This window comes from Podarcis raffonei, chromosome 8, assembly GCF_027172205.1.
Source record: "Podarcis raffonei isolate rPodRaf1 chromosome 8, rPodRaf1.pri, whole genome shotgun sequence".
Classification (NCBI taxonomy): Eukaryota; Metazoa; Chordata; class Lepidosauria; order Squamata; family Lacertidae; genus Podarcis; species Podarcis raffonei.
This window is the reverse complement of record NC_070609.1, coordinates 70,005,077-70,029,660: the sequence shown is the minus strand read 5'-3', so window position 1 is coordinate 70,029,660 and position 24,584 is coordinate 70,005,077. Positions and strand designations below refer to the sequence as shown.

At 43.8% G+C, this 24,584-nt stretch overlaps 2 protein-coding genes across 7 annotated transcripts in view; one reads left to right on the top strand and one right to left on the bottom strand.

The window, feature by feature from the left end:
• Positions 1-4,721, bottom strand: part of MORN1 (MORN repeat containing 1) — a 116,544-nt gene extending 111,823 nt beyond the window's left edge. For 4 of the 5 annotated variants that reach the window (XM_053400677.1, XM_053400680.1, XM_053400678.1 and 1 more), the window contains exons 1-3: positions 4,608-4,721; positions 2,009-2,080; positions 1,144-1,242 (exon numbers count right to left, since the gene is read on the bottom strand). In XM_053400677.1, coding sequence (XP_053256652.1) covers positions 1,144-1,242; positions 2,009-2,080; positions 4,608-4,665 — 229 coding nt within the window. In that variant the 5' untranslated portion in view covers positions 4,666-4,721. Of the gene's footprint in view, positions 1-1,143; positions 1,243-2,008; positions 2,081-4,444; positions 4,483-4,607 lie in introns of those variants that run through there. The other variant, XM_053400681.1, reaches the window with a different exon arrangement.
• A 3,280-nt stretch (positions 4,722-8,001) lies between these two features.
• Positions 8,002-21,712, top strand: RER1 (retention in endoplasmic reticulum sorting receptor 1). Of its 2 annotated transcripts, none has more exons than XM_053400687.1 (7): positions 8,002-8,020; positions 15,586-15,671; positions 16,357-16,461; positions 17,935-18,034; positions 19,326-19,404; positions 20,341-20,476; positions 21,555-21,712. In XM_053400687.1, exons 2-7 carry the CDS (start codon positions 15,591-15,593, stop codon positions 21,642-21,644), a joined length of 591 nt encoding a protein of 196 aa, XP_053256662.1. In that variant the 5' UTR covers positions 8,002-8,020; positions 15,586-15,590; the 3' UTR covers positions 21,645-21,712. The 2 variants fall into 2 exon arrangements, with proteins under 2 accessions (XP_053256662.1, XP_053256661.1); XM_053400686.1 differs by lacking the exon at positions 8,002-8,020 and adding an exon at positions 8,122-8,248.
• Positions 21,713-24,584: the final 2,872 nt, after the last annotated feature.

Here is a 24,584-nt window from a genome sequence, read left to right as displayed (position 1 = left end):
GCTTGAATTTGTTTTATTCTGGATTGTTTTATTCGATGTTTTGTAAACTGCTTTGAGATTTTTGCTTTAAAATATAAAGTGGTATAGAAATAAAATGAACAAAAACAAAGTTCATTGATTAAAAATGAATGCCTAGACATTACAGTGGTACCTTAGGTTACATACGCTTCAGGTTAAAGACTCCGCTAACCCCGAAATATTGCTTCAGGTTAAGAACTTTGCTTCAGGATGAGAACAGAAATCGGGCTCCGGCGGTGCGGCAGCAGCAGGAGGCCCCATTAGCTAAAGTGGTGCTTAAGGTTAAGAACAGTTTCAGGTTAAGTACAGACCTCCGGAATGAATTAAGTACTTAACCTAGGTACCACTGTACAGTAATACCTCTGCGAATGTCCGCCTTGTCTAGCGTCCATTCCGGCGAACGTCTGTGGCAAACCCGGAAGGACCGGAACGGGTTACTTCCAGGTTTGCCACTTGCACATGTGCAGGAGCACTAAATCGCGTTTCGTGCATGCGCAGAAGTACAAACCACTCCGCATGCATGCGCAGACGCGGTACTTTGCCCTGTGTCCTTTTTGGCTAGCAGCCGGGGCTCTGGAATTGCTCTCGGCAACAAAACGAGGTACGACTGTATGTTGTGGCGACCATAACCCATGTTTAAGGTGACATTTGGCAATTAGCTTATATATCTGAGTTTCTAACACTGATACCATGGTACAATCTAGATTAAAAACCCAAAGCCTGAGCAAAGAGGAATGTCTTAGACTAGCACCTAAAAGCTGACAATGTTAGCATCAAGCGTGTTTTCCTAGGGAAAGCATAATTGTCCCATACTCTCGCCCCCTCATTCTTTTGGACTTCATGGCAATCCTCTTTTCCTAGCCTCCTGGGTTGTTAGTTTTCTAAGCCTTCACTTAAGCCACTCCCCGTTTATCTAAGGCCTTCTTCTGCTTACCTTGTCCTTTGCTCTCTAGGACCTGGGGAGTTTAGCCAGAGGCCATTAGGATGAAAGCCTCTCAGTCAATGACAAAGCATCAACATTTAAGAACAGAACTGTTTCGCCAATTCGAGTCAAAGGCTCTTCTGACTGATACAAAATCCCTGAATGTATTACAATGTACAGAGAATGTACCACAAAAAACCCACCTGTAGATGCCCAGTATCTGAGTCCGTTGCCCTTAATTTCTCCATCTACGAACTCGCCTTCATAATAACTTCCATCTTTAAACAGCAATTTCCCGTGACCTGGAAAATTTTTAAAAAACTGAAAGGTCTCAGCAACAACCAGAAACTGCCTGTTTTAAGGAATTCAGTGGATTGGAGACAGGGGGAAATAGGTAAGATAATCAAATTAGACAAGGAGATGGGCAGTAAAATACTGCACATATCTAATCATTTTTTTTAAAAAATTGATAGGGATGGAGCTGGTTATTTGGAGAGCAAGCAAGGGAGAGCCAGCCAGAGCAGCAACTTTTAAAAGCAGCAACTTTGAACAACTTTACTAGCAATCTCCTGATACCCTATGACAGGAGAAGTAATTCTTAAGCTTTAACTCTCTCTCAACTATTGAACCCTTGCTGCTAGGCTGCAGCTCGGTGCAACGTGGCAAGGGGGAGATGGTTGTACAGCTGCAGTGCCACCAGCAGGTAGCACAGTGGTAGTGAGTGCCCCACTGGTGGTGGTGTGACAGAGCAGGGGGCACTTCCTGTTTTGTCTCAAGTGGCAAAATGGGTCATACCACCCCTGATCTCAGGATCCCAGAATTTACAGCTGTCAGTTTTGAGGAAAGGCAGGCAAAGACCCACAGCCCAGGTGGGGCTTGCTAGCTCGGGGAGGAGTAGATGACGGTCACATGCCTCATCAAGTGTCCTGACCAGGACACACTGAATGGGAGCACTCCAAACCACAACATTTTGTTGCAGGTCCCGCTTTGTGCTACTTAATAACACCTCTTGCAAGCTAGAATGATACCAACCTCACAATGGCAGAGGACAAAGTTTGTTTCCCTTACCGTGTTTTCTCCCTTGCTTCCACTCTCCTTCATACTGGAAGAAAGAATTAGGGTAAACGTAAACTCCATAACCTGAAAGGAAGAAATGCAGAAGTATAAGATGTCCAAAAGAAGGAAAAGCAATTGAAATGAGGATCTTACTTAAAATAAAAACAAAGCAACACACTTTCAATATATACAATAAAAATTGTCATAAGTTTCCTCTATGCATTGAAGAAAAATTCATACAGTTTTGAGATTATTTGCTGTTCTTTGCCCTTAGCAACTGGCATTCAGACACTGACCCTACACATGGAGAGTCTAGTTAAGCTGCCATGGCTAATAACCATAGACATGATTTCCTCTAATTCTTTTTTAAAAATAACTAAGTGACCATTTGTGACAGCAAAGGATGTAAGTTAGCTACAGAAGTGGATAAGAAAATTATTTTCGCCAATCCTGAACCTGCTCAATGGATCTAGTTTTTTAAAAGGCTCTTTGTCTTAGAAGAAAATAAATAAGGGTTTGTATACAGAATGTCTCAGGTTCAATCCCCAGCATCTCCAGCTAACAGAATTTCAGGGGACAGGTAATGAGAAAGCCCTTTCTCTGCCTGAGATGCCGGAGAGCGGCTGCCAGTAAGAGTAGATTGAGTATTGAGCTAGATCAAGGTGACTATTTCAGGCTGAAGGTCACTTGGTCACCCCTCTGGGGGGCTGCATGGCAAGAACTGCAATTCTCAAGGCTGCTTTCCAAAATACATTCCCAGCAGCTGTTCTACAGGATTTTAAAACTTTTGCAACTTGCAACTTACACACATTTAATGTGTGCAGTCAGCTTTACATGTTTGAATATATATATATTAAAAAGATGGTGGGCATCCAGGAAAAAAGACTTTGGCAATCCCACCCACCATTGAACCCAGTATATTTTGACTATACGCGATTTTGGCTTCACACACTATCCCCTGAATCTAGATTCAGGTAAGTAGCTGTGTTGGTCTGACGCAGTCGAAATAAATAACTAAAATGTTCAGTAGCACCTTAGAGACCAACTAAGTATGTTCTGGGTATAAGCTTTCATGTGCATGGTATCTGAAGAAGTGTGCATGCACACGAAAGCTTATACCCAGAACATACTTAGCTGATCTCTAAGGCGCCACTGAACATTTTTATTTATTTATCCCCTAAATGTAACTCTCAAGTACGTTGAAATCACCTTCATTACTATTTAATTCAGTAAAATATATTATTTTAAATGGGGAAATGTAGGGGCAGCTTAAAGGGCCACAAAAAAAATCTTCTGGTATCAAAGTTTCACAGCGGGGAACCTAGTCTAAGCTGTGTTTGACTGACTTTGGTGCAAGATTTCCATCATTTACACTCTAGTCACTGCCCACTGCATATCACTGTTCACAGCTCCATGGAAGCTGGGGCTCTTGGTTGTTTTACTGATGTATAGTTTTGAGATGTTTATTTCAGTTACACTACTTAAAACGTATAACTGTTATTCTCATAGGCAATAGTATAGTTTGGGTTTGAATGTGTAATCTGTACTGCATTTCATTGATTCTTTTTTCGATGCCATTTGTAAATCACTTAGGGTTTCCTGTTGAAATATGAAGCAGTATAAAAACTTAAGTAAATCAATAAAACTGGCCAGGTTGTTCTCCTTCTAACTGTGAGGCCCATAGTTTCCAAGCTGACTGCCAAGGCCAGAGCATGCTGACCCCCTAGTACAAGGCCAAGCGCATCAGCTGGAGCAGAGTGCTCTTTGGGGCAGGAAGGAACAGAAACAAGCTCCCTATAGCTTCTCTTTATCTGGCCATATAAACAAAAAAATAAACAACAACAACTTTATTAGAAAATGTAATTATTACATTTACAGTGGTACCTCGGGTTACATACGTTTCAGGTTACAGACTCCGCTAATGCAGAAATAGTACCTTGGGTTAAGAACTTTGCTTCAGGATGAGAACAGAAATCGTGCTCCGTGCTCTTTAGCTCCATTAGCTAAAGTGGTGCTTCAGGTTAAGAACGGACCTCCGGAACGAACTAAGTACTTAACCCGAGGTACCACTGTACATTACCAAGGGGCTCAAGGTGGCATATATCAACCTCTCTGTCCACAACAACCCTGTGAGGTAGGCTTAGGCTGAGGGACTGACTTGACTCACTCAAGGCTACCCAGTGAACTTCCTAGCAGCTGAGTAGGGATTGGAACCCTGCTCTCCCATGTCCTAATCTGTGTGTGCGTGTGCGTTTGTGTGTAAAAGTAGCAAATAATAATAATACAATAATAATTTTTTGTTTATACCCGGCCCATCTGGCTGAGTTTCCCCAGCCACTCTGGGCGGCTTCCAATCAAGTGTTAAAAACAATACAGCATTAAATATTAAAAACTTCCCTAAACTTCCCTAAATGTGGGTGATAACTTTCTCTATGTGGCTCTTGTCACCTGATAGACTGCTTCTGTCCATGGAGGTTCGATTTAGTAGTGACTATTAAAAAAAAACAGGCAATGCGGCCCCCTCCCCCCCCCCAATATTTCTTCTCATTTAAATCCATCACGTTAACAGTCCTTCTGGGGCAAGCTATCTATTCCTCCCGCCGCCGCTCACCGTCCCGACGCAGCTCTTTCACCTCCCCACAGTAAGATCCAGGCCTGGAGGCCGCCATGTTTCCATCTCCCTCGAGGACGCTACACCTTAGTAACAGATCCCTATCTCTGATTGGCTGTCCGGTTGTTAGGGGGCGGGGCATTCCTCTTCCTGGCGGGGCGTGGAGTGCGCGTTTGCTCAATGGGTGCGCGTTAAAGTGTAACGCGGGGTGTAGTTCGTGTTCCCTGCTCAACCTGAATCTCCTGCTTGAGCTCAGTGCGAGGCTTTGGGTGCCGCACGTGCTTACCTGAGGGAAAGTCCCGTTGAATGCAATAGTGGGGGCTTGTTTCCGAGCACCGGATAGGCCTGTAAAATGCATTTCCTGCGCAAAATAGACCCGTCCGTCTTTATAGCCATTCCGGTTTTAACCTGCAACGCTGCAAACAATTATGCTGCAATTCTAACCCTGGCAAAATCTTAAAAGGGAGTTCCAGATGTTGATGACTAGCAGGTTTATTATGGTGGAAACTTAGTTAACTCGGGTCCCTAAGTCCTGCAATCGTATGCACGTTTTCGGAGATCAAGTCTTGTTGAATTTAATGAGACTTATTTGTAAACATGTTTTGGATCACATCTTTAACAGGTAGGGAGGTGACCCACTTGGTGTTGGTTGCAACGTAGCTACTTAATATTTTGTGACGTCTAAATAACACCACCACCCCCCTCAGGTCAGAGTGTGATGTTGCAATGTGGATCAACATCTAATGATGGTTACTTATAAGAACAAAAATAAACAACTCTAAATCTCAGTCAGGACATGACCCCCTTGTAGGTCTCGACCCAGCTATAGAAGGTTGGTGTTGCAAGGTATTTTGGGGTTGATCAACGTGTAATCATTACCACACCGACAGGTTGCACCGCCTGTCTAACGCCGTGTTTTACAAACAAGGAGTTATGAGAGGTCTCTACCCCGAGGGAATTATGATGGTGATCAAGCTTGTCATCACAACAACACCGTGAGCAGTTTTTCAAGCCATACCAAATATATGAAGTGGAGAAGAAGAGCACTTCAACAACTGTGTTTACACTGACCTTCAGGGCTACATTGAGTACAGAGTTGAGGTTTGTGCCTGTTAGCACTAGTAACAGATTGGTTATTTGTCAAGTCGGGGTTGTGTAGCACCATGCATGGTACAATTATATAGCTGAGAATTAGTAGTACAGTAGAGTTTTTTGTATCGTCCCTCCCCACAGGGCGACAACTTGCTCTGGTACAGAGTGGACCCCTCCCAGGTGAGAGAGAGGAAAGGAGCAACTGGGTGGCCTAACGGGTATGAGGACATAAAGCCATTAGTGTTTCAGAAATGGGGAGAGTTACAGGTAGGTACGGTAGCTGTGTTGGCCTGCCGTAGTCAAAACAAACAAACAAACAAACAAAATCCTTCCAGTAGCACCTTAGAGACCAACTAAGTTTGTTATTGGTATGAGCTTGCGTGTGCATGCACACTTCTTCAGATACCAGTATCTGAAGAAAGTATCTGAAGAAGTGTGCATGCACACGCAAGCTCATACCAATAACAAACTTAGTTGGTCTCTAAGGTGCTACTGTTGTCTTTGTCCATGGAGTTTTCTTGGCAAGGATACTGGAGTGGCTTGTTGGTTCCAGCTCCAGGTGGATCACGTTTGTCAAAACTCTCCACTATGACCTGTCCATCTTGGGTGGCCCTGCACAGCATAGCTCATAGCTTCTCTGAGTTATGGAGTGCCTGGCGTGCTCTGGTTCATGGGGTCATGAAGAGTCGGACATGACTAAACGACTAAACAACAAGAAGGTGCTACTGGAAGGATTTTTTTTATTTTGTTTCGAGAAATGGGGAGAGTCTCTCATCTGTGTCTGCTTGGCAGTGATCTTATCTGTGTCGTAGGACTGTTGAGTGTGAGGACAGAGTCACACCATAGGCTTTTAGGCATATAATGGGGGTGGCAGACTTCACTGCCTTTTGGATGCCAGTCACCATTTTGCATCAAGGTGGTGGGCCGAAACAGGACTTCGGCATAATTTCACATGGTTTGGGACATAGGTTTGCATGCCTCTTGTGATATCATTGCCAAACTTAGCATGAGGGTTCCTGAGGTGGGGGCAGCAGCCTTCATCCATGGTTGGATGCCAGCCGCCACACTGAATCAAAATGGCAGACCAAAACATGACTTTGGTGTGACTTCAACAGGTTGAAGCTCACAAATAGCTCTTAAAATATTGCTGTCTTTCCCCCCTATGAATTTCTGGGCATTTCCTCTTAGTATATGCAACAACTGATTTATGCACATCCAATTGACATGTCCCTGCTCATGCCCACATCATGACAACCGGGAAATGGCTGGAAAAGGGGGTGGAACAGTGGGGGCAAAATGGGGCAGAACAGGACACAACGTGGTGGAGTGGGCTTATGTCTACTTCCCTGTTGCACGCAGGGGCCAGGAGCGGGACCGCCATGCAAAACGGTTGCTACGTGCATAGTGGATAAGACCTAGAGGAGCAGGGGTGGATTCGGGTTATATGGCGCATTGAGCGAGGATAAAATCCCCCCACCCCCCAAAAAATAATTTCTTGCTTTCACAATAATTCCTTTTGGTGCTGTTGCTCCCCCCCCCCAGTAGGTACCTGTATAAATATAGGTTTTCAGTGGGTTTTATAGGGGTACCCAAGGGTACGCAGTACCAGCACCCCACCTCCCTCATGTTAAAAGTGTGGCACTTACTGTAATAACTTTAGGGCGAGTACCAGCAACCTTTCCCCCCCAAAAAAATAAAGCACTGGAATACCAGAAATTCCTATTTCGCCTTGAAAGAACATCAGGTTTTCCAGAATCACACGGACGTTTCCCATGCGTGAAACCAGAGCAATCCCAGGAGGAGAAGAATCTTTATTCGCATCTGGCACATAAATAAATTGTATTGAAGTGGTAAAAACTTCCATTTATAGAAAATACATTTTGGGGGTTTACATCAACAATCAAATAAAAGATCTTATTCTAATTCAAAAAATGCACTGTATTTTCTTCTTCTTCTTTATTTTGTGTCCCCCACCCCTCGGACTCCTGTGCGGGGTGGGGAGTGCCAAAGCACTGCCCTACATCCTTTGCGGGTGGGAGGCCAGAGTTCAAATCCCCAACTCAGCCACGAAGCTGGGACCTGGGGGGCCCGGTCACTCACTCACTCTCAGTCTAGCCTCCCTCACGGGGTTGTTGTGTGACTAAAATAAGGAGGAGGAGAGGAACTCCGTGCGCCACCTTGAGCTCCTCGGAGGAAAGGAAATAATGAAGCGAAGCGAAGCGCGTTTTCATGCTTTCGTCGTTAGCGGGCTCCGGGAGGCTGCTGCGTCCCCTGTGCCTTTTCCCTAAGGAGTAAAGCCCACTGAACTCCGCGGCCGCCAGGTGAGCAGGCGCGAGCATCCCTGTGGCCGGCGCGGCCGACCTTCCACCCTCCGCCCCCGCCATCTCCTCCTCCTCTTCGCCCCGGTAGCGGAAGCTCTTCTGTCGGCTTCGCGCTGCCGCCATCTCGGCAGCAGGAGGAGGAGGAGGCGGGGTTGGCGCGGGCGCGGGCAGCGGCTCTGCCTGGTCAGGCGGGGCGGGAAGCGGAAGGAGGGACACCCGGCGCGGCCTGTAAGTTACCCCCGCGAGGCCCGAGGCCCCGCCGTTACCCTGGCGATGAGGCCGGGCCCTCCGTGAGAGGGTGGGAGGAGGGCTCTCTAGGTCCAATGCTAACGTGGGAGGAAAAACGGGATTTTTCCCCCTTCCTAACCCCCCCCCCCCATTTCCAAAATAACGAAATTTCAGCCTTGGGGGTCCCCGCCATGGCGAGCTGGGAGAGGCGGCCCTTCTTGAGAAATCAAATCTTAAAAGCGGGGCTTTTCAGGCTGGTCTCGATAAGCTAGGGGCTGCACGGGGGAGGTCCTTGAGAAATAATAATAATTAATAATAAAAATAATGACCCATAAAGGGCTTTTTTTTTGTTCTGACAAACCGGGTAGTGGTTTGGGGGAGGGGGGAGGAGTTGTAAGGATTTTCAGCCTTGGGGTCCTATCCATACCAAGAGGTTGAGGAAAATCCTTGCAAAATTGTTACAAAAGGTGGTTTTGCTTTTTGGGGAGCTGGGGCGTGGCTGGGGGGGGCTTGTGAAATCGTTATTATCATATAATATATTCCCTAGTAAGTTGGGGAGCTGCTTGGAGAGGTAATCGCAAAGTTATTATTAAGGGGAGATTTTTCAGCCTTGTGGGGGGGTCTCGTCATGCCAAGTTGGGGACAGCGGGGGGGGGGGGCAGGTGGAGGATACTTGTCAAACTATTGTTGTTATTAAGAGGGACCCTTACCTACATCACTGTTCTGCTACAAAACCAACTTGTGATGAGGGGTTCTTTATTTGGTACTGTACATTGACACTTATTTCTTTTTCTTTCAAATGCTAGCCTCTCTTATTCCTCCTCCTTCTCCCCCACTTTGCCATAGGGTCACCTTTCCTCCTTAATCTACAGCCTCTGGTTTTACTTGTCAAATCTACTCTGTGTATTTAGAGTACATGATTTCCCAACCCTCCAAAAAAAAAAAAATTTAAATAAGGGTGCTGGGAATTGTAAGGATAAATATTCAGAGTCATGTGCTTTTAATGTATGGCGTGGGATATGACTACACTGGTACCTTGGGATAAGAACTTTATTCGTTCCGGAGGTCCGTTCTTAACCTGAAACTGTTCTTAACCTGAAGCACCACTTTAGCTAATGGGGCCTCCCGCTGCCGCTGCGCCGCCGCCACGCGATTTCTGTTCTCATCTTGAAGCAAAGTTCTTAACCCAAGGTACTATTTCTGGGTTAACAGAGTCTGTAACCTGAAGCGTCTGTAACCTGAAGCATATGTAACCTGAGGTACCACTGTACTTACAGCCACTCAAATGGTGATAATTATTTGGGGGTGGTTTATTCCTCTGTCCCTATAATAGCAACTGGGGTATGTGTGCTTCAAATGCTAGTCTACTCTTAGTCATTGGGCTAAGGGTGATTATTTTCAATTGCACTATGTACAGTGGGATTAAGACAATCTGTTTCCGTCTTGTATGTGGGATAGAGGAGCGGGGACACCGTTGCATGTTAAGTGTGGACAATTTAAACAAGGGGTACTGAAGCCCCCCATTTTGGGTAGCTGGATTTTTAAGGTGGTGTTATTTTTCAAGTAGGTTGAGACTTCCTTGGTTTGATGAAGATGATTAAGGCCAACCTATCAGCCTGGAACTGAGGCTCAGTTGTAATCTTTTCCTCCTCCCCTGGAACAGGTTGATGAGACTACCGGGTGTGGACAGTGAATGACATACTGTCATTGAGCAATTCAGGACACACCCGGTTGTATTTTGTGGACCTTCCTTGCCTTTAAAAAGCTAGCCTGGCATTCTCAGTGCATTATTCTTTATGCACTTGTACTCAAAATAACCCACATGGAGCGAAAACTTGTCTATCTGGACCAAAATGAATTATGGGCAAGAGTAGCAGCCCCCATTAATTCTCCTTTTCCAAGAAAAAGACCTCACCCTAGTGGGAATTCTCGCAATCCCAGATATAGTTTCTGCTCCTTCTCTCTCTCAACCCAGCTCAGTATCATTCAAAGCCTGGACAAAATGTTGCCTCTACACCTTGGCCCACAATCATTGTTGCCACTGCAGCCTGGCTGGAAAAACACTGTTTATGTGACTTTGTGGCTGTGGCAAGATTGCTTGCGCTTAGTCCAGGCTCATAAAGTGTAAGCAGGGAACTGTGAGCAGAGTTCACTCTGAGAAAATGATTGGCAGCAAAGTGAATCTCTTGTGTTTTGGTGGGGTGAGCATTTTGCACAACTGGTTTGCCATGGGGGGCCCAGGCTAGAAATGAGCAGATTTGCTGGTGTCATAATGGTTGTATGGGTTTGTTTTATGTGGCCAGAAGAGAGATAGTTCAGGGAAAGTGTAACTGCCATGTAGTTTGTTCATCCCCTGATGGCCCTCAAGCAAACAGCAATTATAATACCTGAACTCATAGCTTAGCAGTAAATGCTCTTGGCTGGAAAACGTACTGCAGTTCTGTAATGGTCTTACACACTGTCTCTCCTTAACCTGCCTGCTTAAGGGGCAGTACAGCCAGCAAGAGTAGTGGCATGGTACTTTTTCCACCTGAAACTCTCCACGTCCAATAGCAGGGCACCATCTGACAACCAAGCTGCAAAGGCATGTGACTGTTAGTTGGCCCATGTTCAGGAGATCTCGTTCCCATACTTGTTTTATTTTATATTCTTTATTGAAGTATAAAAAAAACTACATAATTACTAGTGCACAGGGTAAGGTAAGACACAAAAAAGAAAATAAAAGAAATAGGACCCGTGTAGAAAACAAAACAGAACAAAACAAAATTGTATACCAAAGTAAATCCTTTGGAATTCAGTTTTGTATCAGAAGTAAGGCCTTTGGAAATCAGTTTTTAATGTTTTTGGATTTTAACAAATTGTATATACATTTTTTCCCTTGCTTGTGAATCACTTTGCGTTTTTTAAAAAGTGGGAAGCAATATTATATCATTTAATTATTTATTTATTGGATTTCTTCCAAGCCTTGAACAATAATTGCCCCAGGGCAGAGTACAACAATATAGAAATGCAATAGTAAAATCAGTTAAAGCAGTTTGCAGTCAGAAGAATACAGTGGGTCCTGATATATACCAAACCTATACAGTGTCAAAGGCTAGAGTAAAGAGGTGTGATGTCAGCATGTGGATGCTAGACATACCTCTGTGGGGAAGGAATTTCACTGTTTGGGGGCTGCCACAGAGAGCATATTCAAATGTAATAAAGCTAAACCCTCTGAGGGTTACTTTGGCAGTGGACTGTATTGCGGTGTTCCTGTTCTCCCTGCTGCCCAATACTTTGGTTTTGTAGCTGCTGTGTGAAAGGTGCTGGCATCTGATCCTTGACGCCTGCCTGGAAAAGAGAAACAGGCCTCTTGTGCTTTCAGCACTGTAGCCTTTGTAACACTTTTGGATTCATTCATTTTTAAAAACTCAGGGACAAAGTTATTACTGGGAGATACTGGTCTTCAGGCACCTTGGTCCCATGCCCATCTGCTCAGAAGTAAATCCTGTTGAGTTAAATGTGGCTTAATCCTAGAACTGTCGGCACAGAGTTTCCCCCTTAATAGTTTTTCTCAGTACAGTACTTTTTTTTCTTTTATGGCACTTGGGATTCTTGATACTTTCTTTCCCAGGACATCCAGAAGTCTAATATCAGATAAGACCTTGGTTGCATCCGCCCCATACATTTAAAGCACTCCTATACCACTTTAACAGTCCTGACTTCCCCCAAAGAGTTGTAGAAACTGTTGTTTGTTTAGTGTGCTGAGAGTTGTTAGGAAACCCCGAAAGCTACAGTTCTCAGGATTCTTTGCAGGAAGCCATGACTCTTAAATTGGTATAAGAGTGCTTTATTGATAGTATGAATGGGACCCTTATTATAATTAGTGTTTCCTCCAGAGATGATACACAGACATGTGAAACTACCTTATTACTGAGTCAGATCATTATTGATCTACCCTGAAAGCAGTTCAAAGGTCTTAGGCAGAAGTCCCCCTTATCCCTGTTTTCCTGAGAATTTTTAAAGCGGATATGCCAAGGAGTGAAGTGGGGTTCATGGGGATCATTTGCATACATATCATGCGCTTTACCATTGAGTAATGGTCTGGTAATAGGTGAGTTCCTTTTTCCATTATGGAGATCAGTCGGAGTGATTTACAGACCACTTAGGGCTTACCTGCTGGACGAAAACAGTCCAGCTGCACTGTGTGTTGAAAGCTTATTATAGCTGACTTCACAGCGAAATCAGAGATAGGTATTTCCGTGGCTGTTAGTGGTCACGCCAGGGCTAGCCTACCCATAAGACAAGGTGAGGCGACTGCCTCAGGGGGCGGGATTCACTGGACCAGCAGATCCAGATGTCAGTCTTTCTTCCTGCCTTGCTCCTGATGTAGATCTTCCCTCACCCATTCTTCCCTGGTGGGAAAGGAGGACCCATTTTGGGATCTGCCTGAGGTGCCAAAATGTCTTGGTTTGGCCCTAGGTCACATCCTGTTATAGTGAAGTCAGGTGGTAAGTATTGATAGGATTTGAGCTAAAATGGGGGCCAATGAGAAATAAGGGAGACCCCTGATAAATACAAAGTTGGGTGTGGGGAAAGCAGAATGCCCCATGGGAGTCCTTTGTTGCTTACAGTTTCCTAGACAAGATGGCTGGGTGGCCGATACCTTAAACAGGAGCACTTTTGCTAGGAGGTGAGGATACACTGACATTTTGTTGTAGCACCTATTTGCAATACCGCCATGTACAGAGGAAATACGGCCCTGAATATTAGGCCTTCAGGACAGTGTTCACCTTCTGAGTATCCAGAGAGGCACATGGCTGTGTGTTGTTGGAAATGAAGTGCTGGAGGACTAGATGGACCTTTGCTCTAATCCAGCAGGGCAATCCTTGCATCCCTAGGGAGTCGTTTCCTGATTGCTTCATTCAGCATGCCATAGTACTAGTGATATGAGCTAACTTTTGCCTTCCACTAACTTCATCTAGGACAGAAAATGTATTTGACCACCCAACAAGGTGATTAGCCAGCTGTTTCCCCGCATGACACCCTGGAGCTCCTGCCATTGAAACCAAGGTGGTTACGGGGAAGGTGCCTTCTAGGTGGAATGTTTGTGGAAAGCTGCTCGCCTTGTGTCTTTGTTACATATCTTTAGTTGCTAGGCAAAAAATATTCTTCTTTTCCCAGGCCTTTGGCTACTTAAATAATCCATGGCCTTTTAAATGGGGCAGGGAGGGGTATAGTTTTGGTTTCTTATTATGATATGTATTTTTGTGTTTTTATATTGTAAACCACCCCGTGATCTTTGGATGAAGGGTGGTATAAACAATTAATTAATAACCCCAATAATAACAGCTCTGTAGTCATAAATCTTTTCAGATCTGGGACCCACTTTTAACTCAAACATGAATTTGCGGGCCCACTTCATAATTATTTTACCATGTATTTTTATGGCGGCAATACTGTTGTTGTGACCCACCTTAGGTTAGGCTGCAACCCAGTAGTTGGTTCCGGAACCCATCAGTTGAAAACCAGTGTTCTGAGATGATGTCTGTGCACTTGTGGAATTTTCTCCCCCAGGGAAGTTTCCTTGGCACCTCCTTAAGTGTCCTTTTTGGCAGCAGATAAAGACCTTTGTAATATTTTCCTGGGCTTTTAAGCCCTCAGTTTAACCTGTGCTATACCCTTCTCTTCCCCCCCTGCTTTATTTCATTTGTTGTTTTACTGCATATTTTATTATTCTGCCCATTATTGTTTTAAACCACCCTGAAAATATTTGTGTTGAATGGTAGTGTCTAAATTCTATTAAAATCACGTAATATGCATGTGTTGAGCAGCTGGGGTGGATTTATTTTTGGTCATGTTGGTCAGCCCCTGCTCTGCCACATGGGTAGGGAAGCCCCAGCCTGTAAGCCAGATGTGCGTTAGGGGCACCCAACCTCTCCACACACCCCATAGCAATTAGATTTAAAAAAAAGAAAAGCTTGTGTCTATCATTCAGGTTTTTTAAACGCCTAATTGGGGTGGAGGGGCTTGGGAGTCATAGTTACAACCTCTTAAGTAACCCCCCGCCATAGCCTTTAAGCTTGGGAAACAGTCTCTCATTAGCTCTAAGAGTATATTATGATCCTTGTCTCTTCAGTAGAACTGTGCAACTTGAAGTGTTTGTAAATTGCCTTGTTAATATGGTGAAATGATTAACTACTTGCTTATCTTTAGGCCAACCTCTCCCAATTCCTTTGTTGTGAGAGATGCTTTTTTTATGACATCTCTTCTTTCTTTTTCTGATCCCATTTCCTCCTTCTGTAAGCACTTAATGCTGTGGCTGTATGCTCCTGCTCTGTAGCTCTGGGAGTAGAATTCCACTCTTGCTTAGAGGAGCATAGCCCCGCCTCCCGTAGAAATGGCCAACCAGGAAGTTGTACCAAGTGATCCTTTTGATGATGTGGCACAGCAGCTACTGTGGAGATACTTAGAATTGCACAAAGTGCTGTTCCCCTTCCGTCATAAATCAAGAGAACCGATGGGTCTGCATTTTGCTCACATGCTTACTCTGTGTCACAGAATTGTGCTGAGTTGTGAACAGGAGATGAAAGCCAGGCAAAGATTTCAGATTTGGGTATCTTTCCTCCCCTTTTCAATGAAAGTGGAACTTGCATTTGAAATGACAGGCAGAACGTGGTACATCAGACCGCAGAGCCACTGTGTTTTGTTTTTATTTTGCATTTTTATGCTGTGAACTGCCCTGAGATCGTCAGATAAAGGGTGGTACACAAATTTAATAGATAATAATAATGGAAGGGGATTAAACAAATTCAGGTGTAGTGTAGTAGGAGACGAGGACCTTGGGAGACCAGGGTTCAAATCCTCACTTAGCCATTAAACTCAGTGGGTGACCTTGGACCAGTCACAGTCTATCTCAGTCTAATCTACTGCACAGGGTTGTTGGGAGGATGAAAATGTGGAGGAATGTAAGAAAATCCTAGATGGCACTAGCCCACCTAGTCCAGCAGCCTGTTCTCACAGTGCCTGTCAGAAACTGGCAAGCAGGACCTAATAGCACTCTCCCCTCCTGTGGCTTCCAGCAGCTGGTATTCAGAAATATTACTGCCTCCAACCGTAGAGGCAGAGCTTAGCCGTTGTGACTTGTAGCTACTGCCTTTACCTCCATGAATTTTTCCAATCCTCTTTTTAAGTCAACCAAGTAGGTTACCATCACTGCCCTTTCTGGGAGCAAACTCCATAGTTTAATAACTGTACACTGCATGAAGAAGTCCTTCCTTTTATCTGTCCTGAATCTTGGCACAAGAGTATTATGCCAAAGCTCAGTTACGTTAATGTTCTTGCTTTTGTTTCCACAGCAACAATGTCAGAAGGGGACAGTACTGGCGAGTCCATTCATGGCAAATCTTCAGTGGTCTTTAGATTTTTCACAAGACTTGGACAGGTTAGTTTCACATCAGGGGCTGAGAGATGCATAAATAAAATCAAAGGAGTTATCACTCAGGGTAGTTTAAAGCTGCAACTTACAGAAAGGAACTGCAGCCAGATCTCTCACCTTCTACTTGCCCATAGGAGCGGTGGAAGAGGCATCAGGTATCTGGGGAACTCTTGACTGGGAGCACTCAAATTGCACTGTGTGCACATTCAAGATTGCACTCGCCATGCAGTCAGTCCTGCAGATAGTTCTGTATTTTTGAGTCCTGTTGAACTCAAATGAGACGACCATGTGTGAAACGTTTGCCCCACTCCAACATTGTTGGGCTACAGCTCCCATCATCCCTGACCATTGACAATGCCGATGGGAGCTGGAGCCCCAAAACTCCGTGTACACTGTACAGTAGTAGTAGTAGTAGTAGTAATAATAATAATAATAATAATAATAATAATAATAATAATAATATACCCCGCCCACCTAGCTGCGTTCCCCCAGCCACTCTGGCCGGCTCCCAACAGAATATTAAAAACACGATAAAACATCAAACATTAAAAACTTTCCTAAACAGTATACAGGATCGCTGCTGTAATTGTTAGCTATACAATGCTGTTGTAATAGCTTGCAGTCTTTTGACAGGTGATAGGCTGTTATTATTAGCAACTTGATGAATATCCTAATACTGCATTTTTTCTAGATTTATCAGTCCTGGTTAGACAAATCTACTCCTTATACTGCAGTGCGATGGGTTGCAACGCTGGGTTTAAGTTTTATCTACATGATAAGAGTTTATCTACTGCAGGTAAGAGGACTGAGCACCACTTGTAGGTCCGGCTGCATGTGTGTGGAGTCACTCTGTTTATTGTTGGTTCAAAGATATTTATGTTTGATGGAAGCAAGAGTTTTTACTTCCTTTACATACCTTTAACGAGAGATACATGTGATATGCAAGATAATTGCCTGCACAAATGTCACAGAACTAATATGAGTAGCATTGAAAAATACTTGATTCAGAAGATAATAGTACTGTACTGATTATTGAAGCAGTATCTTAACATGATAAATAATGAACATAATAAACCTCCTGTTAGTTTTTTGTAAGGAAAGAATGGTAATCTGAAAGCACTTCTATGATTCTGTTTTTGTGTCTGTTTGGGTATAACCAGTGTTAAGGGTTTTCTTCAGGGCTGGAGAACCTGTGGCTTTCCAGATGTTGCTGGATTACAGTTCCCATCATCTCTTAGCATTGACCACTTTAACGAGGGTTGATGGGAGGTGGAGTTCAACAACATCTGGAGGACCAGATTACTGCAACACTATGTGCACTTGGGAGCAAGTGCCATCAAACTCAGTAGGTAAATTTACACCAGTAGATTGTTCCATTGTTATCTGTATTTATGCCAATTGAAAAATCACCTTATGAGCTGGAACATTGGAATCATTTCAGATTATTTTGAGAAGCTGGCCTCCTGCCACCCTCCCACCCCACCTTCTGATTACTTATTTTAGCAGTGTCCCTGTTTGTCTGCTTGCCCTTGTTTAGATTAAAACCTCTAAGCTGCAGGGAAAAATAAATTCATCCAACTGTAACAAAGTGGAGGAACAAGCACCATAGGAGAAAAGCAGATTTCTGTTTGGATTGCTTTTGAGCCCCTCCAATTTAGCCTTAAGATGCATCTACATTGGGAAATCTTCAGGCTCAGGGTGTGCTTGTTCATTACATTCGTTCCCCACACACTTGCATCTTTATTTGCTCCTACTTTATTAAGATCTCTGCCACCCCCCTAAATATCCTGCTACTCTTTTATCTCTCCTTATTTCCCTTTAGCTCTCATGCTGTTTTCTTCTTAGTATGCTTTATTCCTTGCTTCTAGTTGATTTAGGCAGCTTCAAACACCTTTGATCATTGGTCATGTTTACTGGGTGTGGTAGGAACAGCATCAGGGGGATGGACAGGTAGGTTCCCCAATCCTCATTTGCTCTGGATATGATTTACATTATTCATTTACTATATATTGCTGAGTCCTACCATTTCAGACTAGCCAACAAGGTGCCCCCCAGATTTTTTTTGGACTACAGCCCCTATCATGCTGGCTGGGCTGATAGGGGTTCTAGTTGACAATATTTGGGGAGCACTATGTTGGCTACCCCCATCAACCCCCTTATATAGTCAAGTATTGCAGATTGTGCACAAGCAGTTTTGTGTAGGTAGGTGTGTTTCTGTACTTAGAGCCATGTCCTCATTTGACACTTTCTTCTTCCTTCCCCATCCTAGGGTTGGTACATCGTGACATATGCCTTGGGCATCTACCACCTAAACCTTTTCATAGCTTTCTTGTCGCCAAAGGTAGATCCCTCTCTAATGGAGGACTCAGGTATAAAGAACGTTACTAGCCCTGCTTTTCTCTTGGTTGTCGCATGAACTTATTATATATAAGATGTGGGGAAGCCTTTTCAGCCTGAGGACCACATGCCAGTGCTTGGCAGGGCCATAGGCAAAAGTTGGGAGAGCAACAAATGTCTATTTCACCTTTTCCATAACAGGCTAGTTTCTGTACGCACTCACATTGCATTAGTTATGCTCCATCCAGGCAAGAACGAAGCATCAGAAGGCTTCAAGGACACATTCCAGTCTGGCAAAAACACACAAGGCGGGCAGGGTGTGTGTGCAAAGCAGGGCTGGTGAGCAATGTAGCTTGGGGAGAGTCCTGAGAATCAGATGGAGAGGCTTGGAGGTTTCTGCTTGTCCACTATGAGAAAAGGATGCTAAACCTGATATGTACACACACACACACACACACACACAAACACCTAGAACATATTGGGGATTTAGGCACAGCTTAGTATGTTTTAAGCTGCACCTGCTATCTATGGGTACGAAGAGTGCTGGACTTTAGTGTGGAATGCCAACCACTTCTCAACTTTATTGAGTGGACAGACTCCCAATTATCCTCACAGAAAACAGTGTCTTTTGTAGTGTTATAACACTGTATGTTTGCTTGTGGCCCTGTGTGGATTTTCATAGCAAGAACAACTGACTCCTGTAAGGTTTGAATGTAAGAGTTCAACCAGTGCTAGTCACATCCTGTGGATTGCATGGCACATAACTGAACATGACATCTTCTAGGAGTTGAGTGATTTTGTTTTTAGATCCTAGGATAAACATATAAATGATGTATTAGAAATGCTGACAGAGTTTTGACAGAGCCAGAGTTAGAATCCCTGATTTTGTATTACTTCCTTCACTTTCCCGTGGATTAAAATACCTCCCCTCCAATTGAGACTAGAGTGACATTGCTTTCACGTTTCATACTTTGTGGAGATGTGTGCTGCAATTTCTCTTGCACGTAACAGCCCTTTGATCACCTGTTAATAATTTTTTGTTTCCTTGTACACTTTTAATGGGTGATTTGTCTCTAGCACATTCATACCTGCTCTAAGTATGGTAGTAGTAACAGAGGGAGCCTCCTTACATCAGATAAGGCTGTCCATTGAGCGCAGTATTGTCTAACCTGATTGGCAGCGCTGGTCCAAGTTCTCCGGCAGAGGCCTCTCCAAACATCTGCTACTGACCTTTGTTAATTGGGCATGCCAAGGGTTGAACCTGCAAGAGTTAAATGCAGAAGAAAGCAGTTCCTAAGACTTTGCATTTCCTCCTCTTCTCAGATGAGGGTCCTTCATTACCTACAAAACAAAATGAGGAGTTTCGGCCCTTCATTCGAAGGCTGCCAGAGTTCAAATTCTGGTGAGTACGTTTTAATAGCAATGCAAAAGGATTCAAGTCCCTGATCCTTCGTCTTTCCTGTTCTCCTGCCTCTCACAGGTATGCCTTCTCTTTGGCCTCAAGCTTGTGCCTCCTTCCTTACACTGTGTACTTAACAGTTGCCCAGTTGCCACCTCCCCCAAATCTCTGGCCTTCTAGTGCCTTTTCAGTATTAGCCACCTCTTCCACATGATAGGTATGCTTGATTTGAAGGCTCAACTCAGGCGTCACAAGTCCAAATATCCACCAGTATTGCATTGAGCCTTAGTCTTAACCATAACATAAATCACAGAAGGAGGGATGGAGGAAAGGGGGCAGGGAGGAAAAGCTGCAAACTCGGGTATTAAACCTAGGTTAGACCAGCTGAAATGGAAACAGTTCAGCTAGCCTGATGAAATGGCTACTGCTAGGTGACAGCTACAAGAAGGGTCCAAAGACAGCTGGTCCCTCTGCGGAAGTGATAGAATCATCTTTTCTGCCTCTTAAGGCATCATAAGAGAACCTTCTGCTGTGAGGTGCAGGATAGCAATGCTGAGGAAGAGGTGGAAATAGTCTTTTATGGCTTAGATGTCAGGAATGTTGCTGTGGGCTTGGTCCTCCTTCCCACTCTTCTCCTAGGCAAGTTTCTCCCTTGGCTTCATGGTTTTCTATAACCATTATTTGCTGTGGAACGGCAAAGTATCACGAGAGCCTTGATTTCCAAGGATGATCAGAAGCCTCTTTTTGCAGACTGTGATGCAGACGTTAGCACTAACCATGAATTGCAGATTCAGGTGTCACAGCAAACTGGTCGGGGAAAACCAGGAAGTGGTGGGGAGAATGCTGGAGATCAGGAATGGTATGTGAATTGGGCATTAATGTCCTTAAAAGAATTTTAGTACACAGTCAACCTAACTGCAACTATCTTTTCCTTCCAAGGCACTCTGCTACTAAAGGCATCCTTGTCGCAATGACATGTACATTCTTTGAGGCTTTCAATGTTCCAGTTTTTTGGCCAATTCTTGTGATGTACTTCATTATGCTTTTCTGCATCACAATGAAAAGGCAAATCAAGGTAAGAATCTAACCAAGTCGTTCTTTTTTCCAGGTTGTGGATTCTCCTAAACATGAGAGAGGGAGGGATTGCCCCAACATAATGGCAATATCACTGGCTATGTTGTAGCTCAAAAATTGCTAGTGGTGGTGGTTTTTTTGAAAGACCCCCATAGTTGGAGTAGAGTTTGAGGCTTTGTCTAACACTGATGAAGGTAGTCTGGGGGCTGTTCCCAATGTGACCTCCTTCCAAAAGCATCATTTTTTTAAAAGGAAAAAAAATTACTTCTTTGGATCCCCTGCTGTGATACTTGAACGCAAAAAACATTTTAGTGGACATCCAGCTTTTAAAAGAAAATGCTAATTGCTCCCATAGGCTCCCCCTCTTGATAGTGATGTCCCCCCCCAAGGCCTTAATTTTTTTTAAAAAATAAGTGGGTTGTATCCAATTAAGTATTACTAAGAGTAGAGCCAATGGGGCATGGTCTAAACCACAGAGCCTAGGGCTTGCCGATTGGAAGGTCAGCGGTTCGAATCCCCGCAATGGCATGAGCTCCCGTTGCTCGGTCCCTGCTCCTGCCAACCTAGAATCAAAGTGCAAGTAGATAAATAGGTACCGCTCCGGCGGGAAGGTAAATGGCGTTTCCGTGTGCTGCTCTGGTTCGCCAGAAGTGGCTTAGTCATGCTGGCCACATGACCCGGAAGCTGTATGCCGGCTCCCTTGGCTAGTAAAGTGAGATAAGTGCTGAAACCGCAGAGTCGTCTGCGACTGGACCTAACGGTCAGGGGTCCCTTTACCCTTTACCTTTAAGAGTACAGCCATTGAAATTAATGAACTTAAGTTAGTCATGTCCATTAGCTTCAATGGATCTACTTTAGGTAAGACGGGTATTGGTACAACCCATTGTTCTTTGGTCACACCCACTTTTGATATGTGGCCCACAAAGCGTTGTCCACAGCCCTAAGTTCCTCCAAAAAAGATAGCCGCTGCTGTTCAAACACATGAGCACATTCAGGTGTTTGAGGCGGAGTGGGCAGAGGGAGGGGAGTGCCATGGGTGTGTTCTAAAAGCCTGTGTTTTTCTTTCCCTTCTGTTGCAGCATATGATAAAATATCGATATATACCCTTCACACACGGCAAGAGGAAATACAAAGGGAAGGAAGATGTGGGGAAGACCTTTGCTAGCTAGAAATTATACTGAGCCTGCTGACCAACTCCCTTCATTACAATTAAAAGTCCAGTTTTGAGCCATTGTAATGATGCCTCTTTCCTTCATACCAAGTCATCAGTAATAACGAGGGTGGGGACTAAGAAGTTGTATTTCTCCCCCCGCCCCCTGCAGTTTATTGTCAGGCTCCCCGACCCCTCTCCCCCCAGCAAGAGAATATCAGCCATATCATCTTGTTATTCTTTGGATATAAGTTATGTCCAAGGGCTGCTTCTGCCCCCCCCCTTTCTGTTGTTGCACAACAGGAGTCATCCCATGTTCTCAAAACATCTCATAGGAAGTACACGCTACTGGTTCCAGCTCCTTGGAAGTGCAGGATTTGAGTGGCAATTTCACAAGTTTCTGGTGCACAATTAGCAAGACAGAGTAATAAGAGAAGGTAGAACATTCATTTCAAGCCCCCTCCTCACAAAAGTATAGCCTAGTGTGGAACAGGGGAGTTCCCACAACTGTATTTATTTATTTTTGGGTCCTTTGTGTTGATCTAGTCCAGAATGCATCCTGGTACATTGTTGAAATGCTTTGTGCATCTACAGAGGAAGATGAGACACAGTGATAATGTTTTCTGCTTTGTAATGTCCCAGGTTTTGACTAACAGGCTGTTTACAGGACCTCTGGTGATATTACTTAAGAGGGAAACTTGTGAACGTTGAAATAAGCCTACCCTGAGTTTTTTATTTTCAAAGTGGAAAAGGAATTAATTGATTTAGCATTTATGGTGGAAAGGCTGATTTCTTTTTGGCTCTTTCATAATGGCTCTCTATTATTCTTAATCATGTTTTTGGGGGCCAGGGTTTGCTGGAGGTCTGGAATTAAATTTATAAAAAAATATGTGGAGAGTATTTTGACACGTTTTATTTGATACTTAAAAAAACTTTTTAAGTTTGCTTCATGTAGCCCTCTCCAAGGTACATATACACCGGCCATGGCAGACCGAGACTTTGTGGGTTTTAACACAGCTTTTAATTTTCTATGGAGAAAAATATAGAAATAAATGATCTGCATGTAAAACTTTTTCAATGTGATACAGCTATAAACAATTTTATTAAGTGACTTTTTAAAATTCCAAACTTTATTAAAAGACAGTGTCCCTTTCTTGGGTTCAGTAGTCTTTATAACAACCGTAAGGTACTAAGTGTTAACATTTCTTCCTTTTTCTCTAAACGTTATGTTGTATCCAAAGTACTATGTAGAACAGAACCTTGAAAATAATGGGTGTGAGTAACTTAAGTCTACTAATTTCAGTGGGTCTACTCAGAGTAGCTTTAACATTGGATGCAACCCATTCTATTTAAATATTTTGGAATAATGTATTTGAACTCTAGCTGTTCGAAAACAGTCCTTTGCATTACTGTGCAAACCATAGCTGCTCATGATGCAGTCTAAAAGGAAATTTTCACTCTGTATTGGGTGGACTTGTGATAAGTGTAGAATATCCTGTGCCATGTGAATTGGATCGCTCCACTTTCAGCAGTATGGAAAAAAATCTGTGTTGCCCTCACACCCCAATGTTCTTAGAAGTCAGTCATAGGGGTATCTGTTTACATTTCTAAACAATACTATGAAAAATATTGTATAAGGGACCAGAGGTATTACAGAAGAAAATTGCAATGAATAATCCTGATCCTTACCACTGTGCATAGAAGCAAGTTCCAGTGATATCAATTGGGCTTTAATATCTGTTAATAAAATGGTATGGAGCTGGGGCAGTAGTTAGAAAAGTAGACTAAGTAAATTTGTCAGAGGTTAATTCATGCTCTCCTCTGTATCAGACCTCAGCTGCATTACTCTAGGACTAAAACGTCACAGTGTAGAAGGGCAGACACATACCCTCCCCTATGTGGAAACGTGTTCACACCAGCTCTAGCTGTGTGGTGCAGCTTCTACTGTATATTCCTTCTGCCAAGGGTGGCAAACCAGTAGTCCTACAGGTGTTGTTGGTCCACAACTCCCTTCCTCTCCGACTATTAGCCATGCATGCCAGGCCTGATGGGAGATGGTCCAGCAACAGCCGGTAGAGGCACTCTATTGGCTACTTTTGCCTTATATACCCACTGTACAAGATTACCCCAATCTTTGCCAAACTGAATTTCTGACAGTCGCTGCACTGTCATTCCAACTTAGAACTTCAGCTTTATATTCCAACTTAGAACTTCAGCTTTATATTTTAAAAAAAACTAACCAACAGCTCTAGTTTATTAGGCATAGGGGATTTTAGCAGCACACAAACTCAAAATTAATTTCCATATGCATGCCCTAGTATCTTTTGGAATGGTAAAATGTTCTTATTAAGTTACTACCTCTCAGAGAATGTAGTTTCCCATAAGAATAGCCCGGCTGAATCAGGTCATAGACCCATCAAGTCCAGCATTCTGCTCTCTGTGGCCAACCAGATGCTTCTGGGAGGCCTGTAAGCAGGACCTGAAGGCAAGTGCACGCTCCCCTCCATTTTCCAGTAACTGGTATTGAGAAACATACTGCCTCCACTCACAGAGGCAGAATATAAGCATTGTGGCTAGTAGCCATTGATAGCCTTATTCCCCATGGATTTGTCTTAATTCTTTTTTAAAGCGACCCAACTTGCTGGCCATCACTGCCTCTTTTGGGAGCAAATTCCAAAGTATTAACTTTCTGCTGTGTGAAGAAGTACTTTCTTTTATCCCGAAAAACACCCTCCCCCCCACATTCAGCTTCATCAATGTCAACGAGTTACAGTGTCATGAGAACACTACTGGTAGGTCTAGCAGATGCCTGCCAACGCTTAAAAGGGTTATACCAGAATTTAGGTAGATTTGTGTGCTTTGTTCTACAAAGAAAGAGGATCAACACCAGAAGTTTGTTTTGTAAGATGACAAGTTCGTATCTCCTTGTACAGGCAGTGCAACTCAAGTGTTAAGCTGC

Coding starts and splice junctions, on each gene's coding strand:
- RER1 (XM_053400687.1), top strand. CDS start 15,591: ATGTCAGAAGGGGACAGTACTGGCGAGTCCATTCATGGCAAATCTTCA. Junction 19,405..20,340: donor CTGCCAGAGTTCAAATTCTG/GTGAGTACGTTT, acceptor TTTCCTTCCAAG/GCACTCTGCTACTAAAGGCA. Junction 20,477..21,554: donor CAATGAAAAGGCAAATCAAG/GTAAGAATCTAA, acceptor CTTCTGTTGCAG/CATATGATAAAATATCGATA.